This window comes from Engraulis encrasicolus, chromosome 9, assembly GCF_034702125.1.
Source record: "Engraulis encrasicolus isolate BLACKSEA-1 chromosome 9, IST_EnEncr_1.0, whole genome shotgun sequence".
In the NCBI taxonomy this organism is placed as follows: Eukaryota; Metazoa; Chordata; class Actinopteri; order Clupeiformes; family Engraulidae; genus Engraulis; species Engraulis encrasicolus.
Window position 1 is genome coordinate 21975854 of NC_085865.1, and position 10774 is coordinate 21986627.

Below are 10774 nucleotides of genomic sequence, written 5' to 3' on the forward strand. Positions count from 1 at the left end.
CAGGTCCTTAAAGTACAGCCAGAGGCTTCACTTACGGTAAAGCTGCATCATATACTGGAAATGCACTTCAAATTAAACAGATAAAAATGAGTTGTAAAACAAATAAACAATGATACAAATACACTAAAAGAGACAGAGGATATTTCTAGTACCAAATATCCTGGGACATTGAACACAAGTGTCCTATACTGAACATATCAAAGCCGAGCATGGCTCAATGCCAGCTATGGGTGCATGATATCTTAACGGCATGCCAGTATCTAGGGCACTGAAGAGGTTGTGGGGTGTTTAGCAGAGTGAGTTTCATGCCCAACGCCCATAAACATTACATAACAGCCTTGTATTTTCCCATACACTTTATTGAGCTGTAAAAAGTATGACAAAAATAATTGAAGTAGGCATAGGTATGTCTTACAAAGACTTACATGAGTTAACTGATAATCAGACACAGTTGATCTCAAATGGTCTGCAAATATATAGCATATTCACTGTATCTATCCATTAGATTCTCAAAAGGTGCTTTAATGTGAATATATTACATTTCCAGAAATACATCATAACCTCCACTACCATAAGAAAGTGTAAAATATAAACAAAGGCATTTTAGTGTGCATCCTCCAAATGTTTTGTTCTGCCAGTTTTCACATGGTACATCTTTGACCTCTGTATATTATAAATACTGTCTTTTATTGTACCGTTGCCTAATTGTGTTGCCACTATGTGCAATAGGACTAAACAAGCACTAAAAACCCTCTCAGCAGGGGGATAAAATGGCGGCCTTCGCTTCTTTATGTGAAGTGACATTTTTGGAGATTAAATGCATGGCGTTGTGTGGCGGGAGGATGTCCAACGTAACAGGCCTCTTTGTCAATATAGCAAAATAACATTGTACAATATGTAAGTATTGATGTAGCAGTCCTTAGTTTCTTTGGGATTTTGCTGATCCTTGAGATACATAACAACGACATCATTAAATAGTACACATTTTATTCAATTTCATAAATAATTTTCAAGAACATTTTAACATAGGCAAGCTATGTTTCACACACTCTTCCTATGAATCATTATGTCCGTTCAAGGTTGGGTCTTAACACTAACGTACATTTTAAAAAAGACAAATACAAAGACATATTGTTATAACAAGTAAGCCAGGTCTTATCAATAACAATAAGACACATGTCTGTAATTTAGTGTGACGCAAGAACATATTCTCTTGTTCTGCGTAAATCACAATTGTACGCCTGTTTAAGGTTGTACCAATAACGTTGTGCAAACTAGATTTGCTTAGATACTTCAATGTGAACCCAACAAAAGGTGCAATACAAAAGTGCTTTCGAAATTGAAATGAATATATTAACAAACAATAAATAATGTTTTTTAGCAACAGTAAGCTTGGTCTGTCTTTTAGAACTTAATGCACCAGATTTCAGCTCTGCATTCAGAGAGACTGAATAGGCTACCACATGAGGTCTAACATACTCTAGACAAGGTGCCGAGCTGTCTTGACTTATCCCTTCAGAGACAGACTTGAATAAATGTAGAGGTGCCACAATTATTTTCGAGACGGCCGAGTGAAGAACCCTTTAAACTTTCTTTTCCAGTTCTGGTTCTTGTCAAATGTTGGAGAAGATGCAGGGGTAGATCCAGCTGAGCCGTTTCCTGAATCTACTGGAGATGGTGGAATAGGCTCGCATGCTGCTGCTGGAGATGCTTGGACAGTCTCAGATGCAGTGAGCAATGCTGGAGTAGGGGTAGAACTATTTGACTCTCTTCCGGAATCTACTGGTGATTCTGGAACAGGTTCAGATGCACAGGGCAATTCTGGAGTAGGGGTGGAACTATTTGACTCTCTTCCAGAATCTACTGGAGATTCTGGGACAGACTCAGATTCAGTAAGCAATGCTGGAGTAGGGGTAGAACTGGTCGACATTCTTACGGAATCTGTTGGAGTTGTTGGGACAGGCTCAGATGCAGAGAGTGACGTTGGAGTAGAACTACTGAACTCTACTTCAGAATTTGCTGGGGATTCTGGAATAGTCTCAGATGCACGGGGCGATTCTGGAACAGGCTCAATTGTAGGGGACGATTCTAGAGTTGCAGATTCAGCTTCAAAGGACAATGCTAACATAGATGCCAATTCAATAGATTCTGCATCTGGCCGGCCAGTGCTTCTCCTTGGGTGTACTAAAATTGGGTCTGATTCATTTCTTGCTTCAGGGTTAAGTCCGAAATGGCGTAGAGATAGACATGGGGTCTCATCTGCCTGGTGAAACAGACTGAAGACAGGATATAAGCGCTTCTTGGTGCTAAGGCAGTACTTGTACAAAACCTCAAGGCTACTAACATCGTAGAAGGTCAAGTCACACTTGCCCTTCTTTGCAATTTCCAGATAGACTCCGAGAATCTGGACGTCCTGTTCCTTCAACCTAATGAGGCCATCGTTGTGCAAGGCCTCTAACTCCCCACCGATGGACTCTAGCATCCATGAGCTCTTGTCCCGGCCCAGGTGTTCTCCCTTTGTGTGCTCGGGCAGCTTCTTGCCTTGGGGTAGCTCCACAACACCGACTGCCCAGTCACCGCAGCCTCGCATGTCCACCTCCCAGTACTTGCGGCCCTCTTCTTTGAAGGCCTCCTTAGCAAGGATGTGGACTGGCTTTTCCTCAGGCTTCAGGACGACGGATGTTGTTGCGCTGGAACCAGTTAAAGTGACCTTTGTACCGTCATCGGAGAAAATCAGGAATTGGGCTGCATTGTCTTTACTAAAGGTGATGTCTTGGTAGACTGAAAGGAAAAAAAACAATGACATTGTTTACTGATTGAGTAAGAAGGAAGATTATGAATATGTATGAACACATGAATAGTTTCGCTGTCCTTTCTAATCAGCCATGGCTGAATAATCCAAACACACAGCAGGGCATGATGTAGCATATCATAACAATCTTTGTTGACATTTTTCACTTACATTCCCACGGTCGAGGGAAGATTTCCTCAACTTTTTCGGTGACCTGTTGAACGGATCTCTCCAGCGCCTCCATCCTCAGCTTGTCCATCTTGGGCTTGGGTGTGGCCTTAGCGTAGAACTCATTGCACATGTCGACACTAAAATAACATAACACAAGGACAGTGTCAGGACAGTGCACCTACCTAGATGGAAATGATAAAACTTGGTCTCATTGACCTGCAGTGAGTTGATTTTGACATTTGTTGATATTGACCAAAAATGTACACACCTTATTTTATGCGCCTGCATTTCCCCCTGTTGTGAAGTAAACAAGAATAAAATACACAGGTTACATGAGGTGCAACATGCCATAGGTATGACATGATTATTCTCCTATACGAAGACATGTCACAGACTTTTTGTGTGTGTTCAGTGACGGTGAGACACAGTTTCATATAGAGATAAATACACTTCTGAAAAACATGCTGCATATTCTGTATACATGACAAATGCTATATAGTAGTGGTGTGTATTGGCACTGCCCTCACGATTCGATTACGATTCAGGAGGTAACGATTCGATTCAAATCAATTCAATTCGATTCTACAATGCATTGCAATGCATTACATTTTCTACTTAAAGCAAAGGCAAATGTTTCATCAGTCGTGAGGCAGTACAAGCAGTCAGATACTGAACAACATTTTATTGGCTGTTTTTTTGTATCAGTTTTACAGTTTTCAATGCTTTGAATTGCTATAAGTTGATTAAATGTTAACTTGCTCCGGAAATATACACAGAAGTAATTGAAACTTGAAAAAGTATGCCGCATCGATTATGGCACTTGCCGAATTGAATTGAATTGTCCTGCCCCGCATTGCGATGTATTGCCGAATCGATTATTGTTGACACCACTACTATATAGCCTACTGTAGAAAATGCTTCCAGGCTTACCAGTATGTCTGCGTAATACGATGCCGATGGCTTTTGTCCGTCAGCAGATGATGTGCTTTTGATGCGGTCTTTCAAGCTCGCTATCTGCTCCTGGAGTCTCTTCCCCTGGGTGTTGTACCTCTCGGTGTCCTCCTGCAGGCGATACAGAGGTTTCCTCTGGCTATCCCTCTGGACGTCCAGCAGCCGCATGGCCTGCTCCTCATTGCCTGTCAGCAGGGTCGTGAGCTGCTCATACTGCCTGTTGAGGTGATCGCGCGCCTGCTTGATTTCCCCCTGAGAAAGTGGAGGTGACAGATTAAGTATTGTTTAGACTTGGTGAGCTTTGGTAAAACACTGGACGCATACTATCTTTCCATACAGTTACACACTTGTTGTGGTGTGAATGGCTAGGTTGGGACTGAGAATATTTAAAAAATGCTGCTTTGCAACTGCAAAATATGTAGCCTTGTTGAACATGTCATTCTACCTTTGGGTTGGAATGCATTGCTGTTTGCTCAAAATATGAGAATTTAATTACCATTATAAACCGCATTATTGCAATCTTTGCTTTATCATGGCACATTCAAATTTGGTCATTGCCCTTTTGACTGTGAAAATAGGGGGTTACAGTAGGGGTTGAGGAATGTCATTTTTTTTAACGGCAACAAATAAAAAGAGGTACAGTAGATGAATAAAAAATGATGTTCAATGCATACAGAAGAAATATGAAATGCCAATCAAAGTGTAAAGATAAGCCTGTCTTACTTCAAGGTGTTCTTTTTGTCTTCTCGTCCATTGTTGAATGTCTCCCTGCTCAGCAAGCTTGGCCCGTAAATAACGTAACTGCTCTGCAAGTTTATTCTAGAGAAACAGATATAGATAGCAATAATATCAATTATTTACAGCGAGTTCTCAAAGCATACATGTAGCAGTCTACATTTTTTCTTTATCTTTTACAATTATTACAATAACTTGAGAGAGAGCTACATATACTGTAGGTACCGTAAAATACTTAATAAGAAATTCAAAAATACATACATACATAGCCTACATACATACATACATACATACATACATACATACATACATACATACATACATACATACATACATACATACATACATACACACATACATACATACATACATACATACATACATACATACATACATACATACATACATACATACATACATACATACATACATACATACACACACATACACACATAGGCCTACACACATACATACATTGGCCCCACATAAATAAATAAAATAATAATAGTCAAATCACCTGTTGGTCTTGGCATGCCTCCTCTATTGTCTTAAAGTTGTGTCCAGGGTGTGTGTCACCCTCCAAGCACTCGTCGCATAGTGGCAGCGAGCAGGTGTCGCAGTAGATAACCATTTCTCTCTCCCCATGGCTGCAGCCTGCTAAACCTGCCGAAGCTGCCGAGCCTGTGGAGCTTGCGGAGCTAGCAGGCCGCGAACCTGGGGAGCTTGCACGCCGAGAGGAGGCTGTGGAGCTTCTTGTCCATGCTGAGCTAAGTGAGAATGCCGCAGACGCCAAAGAGGACCGCCGCGAACCACTGGTAGTAGAGCTCATCTCCCGCCGTTGGATAAGGGCAGGCCAGGCTGCGGGAAAGTCCAGGGCCGAACTGGAGAAGTGAACTTCTTTGCTTCTGTTTTCACCTGCATGAAGTATAAGGGCACCTCCCCTTTTCCTATGCACCTCCTTCTGTGATGTAGCAGACACACCTGGCTTCTGTCGAACTCATTATAGTTTTGGTATATACTCACTACTTTGCTATTTACTCATAATGTTTTTTTTGGCTGTGTAGCAAGTGACCAAATGGATAGATCAATTTACACAAAGGCCTATGTATTAATGATTAAGTAATGTATAGTGTTAACAAATTATTGTCAAAGTGTAAATGGCATGTGAATAAACATACATTTCAAACTGTTTTTCTTTAGGCCTAAGTGTGTGTGTGTGTGTGTGTGTGTGTGTGTGTGTGTGTGTGTGTGTGTGTGTGTGTGTGTGTGTGTGTGTGTGTCTGTGTGTGTGTGTGTGTGTGTCAGGGATGGAAAAAAACACCCGTCCACCTGCCAATGACGGGTACATTTCAAGTGGTGATTGCTAAATGATATTGTTTATTTAGGGGATGTGCTAAATACAGTAGCCTATGTCATGACACATCGCCTCCGTTTGAAGCAGCATCACGGGCCATTTGAAAGAGGAGTTTTCTTTTCTTTTTATTTTTTTTATTCAACAACAAGAATGAACAAACAAAAACAACAATGCTAAAACAAACCAACAAACAAACAAAAAACACAAAAACAAAACCACATCACTGAGTGGAAGAGGAGTTTTCTATGTTTTCAGTTTTGCTTCCACAACAAGGTGACACTGAAGCATGATGCCTGTTCAGTGAGCATTGCTTCATGTCATGTGCACACAGAGGTCATATGGCCCACTCACTTCACATACAGTACAAGGTTCTCCCACCTGCAAGTGTCAGCCATACTTGTAAGGTAGGAAATTAAGTCTGATTATTCATACATTTTGTGTTTTAGAGTATTCTATTTTTTTCTGCAAAATATTGCATCATGAAATTGGTCCATCCGTAGGAGCAGTGATAGTAAAAAATAAATAACCCAATGCCACATTGGCATAGGCTACATAAAAGATAGACATGTAAACATAGACATTGTATGAATCGCATTCCACATTGCAATGGTTTTTGATTGATTTCAAAATGTTCTTTGAGCGTGTTTATTTTATGATTATGATTATTATTTAATGATTATAATTTATGTTTTGGTCATTTGGTTTCATGTCTATTTTTTATTTTTCATGAATATTTGAAACATACTGTGTTAAATGTATCTTGGCTGCACCACATGAAAAAGAGGACTTAGCACCCTAAATGGGATATATATGGGAGGTTTGGAATGTTTTTTCTAAAACTCAGTTTACGTGAAGTGACAGACCAAAGCCAATGTATTTTCAAAAAAAAAATCCATATATGTGTAAATAATTCCAAATGTAGGCCTAAATCTTTACACGTCTTCAGCTTAGTTATTGGTGACCTTTCACTCTGCCAAATGTGGATTGCAATTGGATGGGAGATGTGAGATACAGGGCAGGAGATGGCAGATGCTCACTCATCCACAGGTGCTTGCCACTCAGCCGCACCTGCACAGACAAATTATGTAATAGTATCGTATTATATCATCCGGTAATAGGCTGGCAAAATGCCACACTTTTTTCTCATTCTCATACTAGTCACACATTTCTTTAATGTAATGTGCAATGTATCCCTCTGCATTGTGAAATACTTACACGAAACATGTAGGATAGAGTTGCAAGCAGGTGTGTACGGTGAGAGAGGAGCAAATGTAGAGAAGTGTTAGTTTCCTTCAAACCCTTTAGGCCTACTGTAAGCTTTCCCGTAAGCACCATTTATACAGGTATGCGGCACATGTTGTTTAAATTTAGTTTGTAAGTACATACAGTAATCAATATGCTTAGGGATCTTTACAGTTTGTTTTTGGATATAACATTTACAATGCTCTATCCTTAAACATTTCATGGGGTTGTCCATAAGGGTGAATGTGTGAGTATAAGCTGTTACACGGTGTTCTTCATCTCTTATTGGTGTATACATTTGTGTATGATGATACTCAAGCAGGGCTGTAAATTAACACCAGTCAACCGGCCAAATGCTGGTGGAATTTCAGTTTGGCTGGTAGTGAAGACCAACTTACTAGCCATATTGACCCATTAGTGAGTGGGTGTTTGGCTAAGATTAACATCTACTGGTCATTTTTGCTAGTGATGAAAAACATTGATTAAGAGCCCTGTACTCAAGTGTAAAGAAACTTTAATACAAAGTTTCGGTCATCCGACCTTCTTCACGTTTCGGTCATCCGACCTTCTTCCTTTACCTGAAGAAAGTCGGATGACCGAAACTTTGTATTAAAGTTTGTTGGTGGAATGGACAGTGTGCGGGATTTCTTTACACTTGAATGACAACCCCACTGGGATAATATCATACGCACCTGCCCAACTACAGAGGTGTGCAAAAGCGTCTTTTTGAACTGCATGATGATACTGACAGGGTGGAATAGGTTTTATTTCATGCACAAAGCTGTTAAGTCAACATATTTGTTACAATCATGCCACAATTGGTACGTTTACATGAGGCATTTAAATCCGATTTAACTCACTTTAAATCTCATTAAAACTTAATTCCACTTTAAAAACATCATGTAAACACTTACCGAACAGGATTTAAGTTTATTCCGATTTAAACTTAAGTCCGATTAAAGTGGGTGGTTTATTCCTCTTTTAAATCCGATTAAACACGTTCCTCTGTCATGTAACCTTTTAATCAGAATTACAATAAATCCGGTCGTTCCACGCATGCTCGTTGACCACACGATGGCGCCAAGAGCCCTGCTCTTTGTCAGTGAGAAAAAGATGGCGGCACTTCCTGTTGATTTTCACATGAAAGTTTTGCTTAATTTAAAGTCCCTAAGCGACTATAAATGTTGTGGCTTCCATATATTGATGTAAAAGTGCCCCACGAAGTAATTAAGCACAACAAAGTTACTCCACATCACCCTTTCACCAGTTCGTTTTTCTAAGCTAGGAAGGTGCTAACTAGCATTTGAAAGAACCAGACCCAAAGGGGATTTTACCAGCCTTGAGTCCACTGAGGGAATTCATTTTCGGGCTGAAGATAAGCTTGTGTCCCAGTAGTTCCCCGGAGGTTTGGCGACCACGCCCCCACGCCTTATTTGGCTCACTCAGCACGTGCGTCCTCAGTCCAATCGCAATGCTTTATTTTCCCCAGACGTTTAATCGCATTTAAGTGAAATTGCCATGTATACACGGCGCAAAATAACACTTAATCCGATCTTCTTAAATCCGATCTATTAGATCCGATTCAAAAACATCATGTACACGTAGCAAATGTTATATAAATGCTGAATTTAGGCATGCCAATTAGTTCCCAGCAGCACAGGTGTTTGGTAATCAGCCACTCAGCGCATGCGTCACATATTACATTATGTAATAGTATTGGATTACTGATATGATGTATTTGAATTTTTTGAGCAGCAAGCACAAAAGGCTTAACGAAGGCTGCCTGAAGAACCTGCAGGCAACAAAAGGCTATGGCTATGTAGTTTGGAGATGCTGCCAAAATGCCAAGGATGTCATTGATGCAGATATCTATATCTCTCTTTCATTCTTTATCAGTCACTGTGTGCAAGGGCATGTTCTCATTGGTCAAACCAAGTTGATCTTTTTTTGAGTGGTTGTTTTGCCTTTTTGCAACAGGAATGAGGACAGATGTGGACAGGAAATGATGGGGAGAGAGATACAGGGTAGGATTGGGACATGACACAATCTGGACTCGAACCTGGATCCCTGGATCCCTCTCAAATTGGACTTGTGTAGGCTACTGCTGAAATGTAGCCCAGTTCTACTGCTCAATGGCTTGATAACAGCGAATGAGTATTTAAGAACTAAGAAGTGACTTCACTCCTTCTCTAGTAAAAAACAAAGTAATATCAGCTGCTGTCAGAAGTGAAATCAATTGAGTTGTGCCAATTGCCTTGGTTTACTTTGATCTAAATCAAGGACTCCATTGGTTTTAAATCCAGATTTCAAAAGTGCTTACTTCCTTTCTTTTCCTTTCCAAATTCACACAAAATATATTCCCATCCCATTATAAACACACCTTTCAATTCAACTGACTTCAGTGGGATATTATTTTCTTCAGTGGGATACAAGAGGGTTTCACCCACAGAAAAGCTACGTAGGTTGCGTAGGTTGAGGTTAATGCTGATGGGAGGAAGCAATAAGCTTTTTTCCCCACATGATCTTCAATATGCATAACTGGCATGGCTAATGCAAATGAACTAATTGGAAGGCCAGCAGCTCATTCCTTCTTGAGTGGGAGCAAGCCTTTCTTGGTAAGGGTGCAGTAGGCCGTCATAAACTACATACAAAACCGAAACAGGCCCAAGTATACAGGTAGCTGTAGGGCTGGAAAAACCCTTTTCAGTGACTCCTCTTTTCAATCGGTCAAATGAAACCAAAAGGTGCCAGATTTACCAACCGGTCTGTTTATTACTTTGTGATTCAGTTTTTTGATAGGCTCACAAACAAATAAGATGGTCACCCGTCATGTGTTTTTAACTCAATTGCCTTGTGCTAGCTTAGGCCTAACTATACAGTTTTAAAACCACATGATGTATGATTATATTCGGATTCCCATGGCTCTATACCAGGGATGTCAAACTCAGGCCCGGGGGCCATATCTGGCTCGTGGAATCATTTCATTTGGCCCACAAGATTGCAAATGCAACTGGTCTTAGGTTCAGAGTGTTGGCAGTTCGAATCCAACCATTATCACTGTGTGAGGATGGCCTAATGTCATGTTCCAGGAACAAAAAGAGAACAGGTGTGTGTGAGACTAAGCAAGTACAGGCTACGGCTGCCTTATGCAGAGTTCATCAACTGGGTTAAAGGCACTTAAAAATGTACTGTGCCAAGGCCCGTTGAAGTTGTTCGCCCATTGTCTCAGTACAACCAAAGATGGATAGTCTATTCTCCCAAGGCTTGGTTACACAATGTGCCTTCTTCTATTCTTTCAGCTATAACTCAGGTCTGATCAGATGTGATAATTAATAAAAGCTTAAAGGTCCAAGAAGCTTCCTGTGAGGTAATAGGCCTACTGTATCTGCATGCTCCATAATGGCATTGTTCATCTTTACCGCTGACAACTCTGTGTAGGAAGAATTGCACTGCCCTCTAGTGCCGATCCTCATATCCTACAATTATTTGGCTATTTAACTAAGGTTATTACCAGCAAGTTGAACAGGCCG

At 40.6% G+C, this 10774-nt stretch overlaps 2 protein-coding genes across 2 annotated transcripts; both read right to left on the reverse strand.

The window, feature by feature from the left end:
* Positions 1-401: 401 nt before the first annotated feature.
* Positions 402-3241, reverse strand: LOC134455065 (uncharacterized). Its single transcript, XM_063206123.1, has 3 exons — positions 3231-3241; positions 2963-3099; positions 402-2781 (listed from the first exon to the last, which is right to left on the reverse strand). Exons 2-3 carry the CDS (start codon positions 3090-3092, stop codon positions 1553-1555), a joined length of 1359 nt encoding a protein of 452 aa, XP_063062193.1. The 5' UTR covers positions 3093-3099; positions 3231-3241; the 3' UTR covers positions 402-1552.
* Positions 3242-3707: 466 nt separating this feature from the next.
* Positions 3708-5514, reverse strand: LOC134455066 (E3 ubiquitin-protein ligase TRIM17-like). Its single transcript, XM_063206124.1, has 3 exons — positions 5166-5514; positions 4637-4732; positions 3708-4165 (listed from the first exon to the last, which is right to left on the reverse strand). Exons 1-3 carry the CDS (start codon positions 5475-5477, stop codon positions 3713-3715), a joined length of 861 nt encoding a protein of 286 aa, XP_063062194.1. The 5' UTR covers positions 5478-5514; the 3' UTR covers positions 3708-3712.
* Positions 5515-10774: the final 5260 nt, after the last annotated feature.

Excerpts from the sequence above, each read along its gene's own strand:
- LOC134455066 (XM_063206124.1), bottom strand. The coding sequence starts at position 5,477 with ATGAGCTCTACTACCAGTGGTTCGCGGCGGTCCTCTTTGGCGTCTGCG. Across the intron at positions 4,733-5,165 it reads AGGCATGCCAAGACCAACAG|AATAAACTTGCAGAGCAGTT; the intron begins GTGATTTGACTA and ends CTGTTTCTCTAG. Across the intron at positions 4,166-4,636 it reads GACAAAAAGAACACCTTGAA|GGGGAAATCAAGCAGGCGCG; the intron begins GTAAGACAGGCT and ends CCACTTTCTCAG.
- LOC134455065 (XM_063206123.1), bottom strand. The coding sequence starts at position 3,092 with ATGTGCAATGAGTTCTACGCTAAGGCCACACCCAAGCCCAAGATGGAC. Across the intron at positions 2,782-2,962 it reads CTTCCCTCGACCGTGGGAAT|TCTACCAAGACATCACCTTT; the intron begins GTAAGTGAAAAA and ends TTTTCCTTTCAG.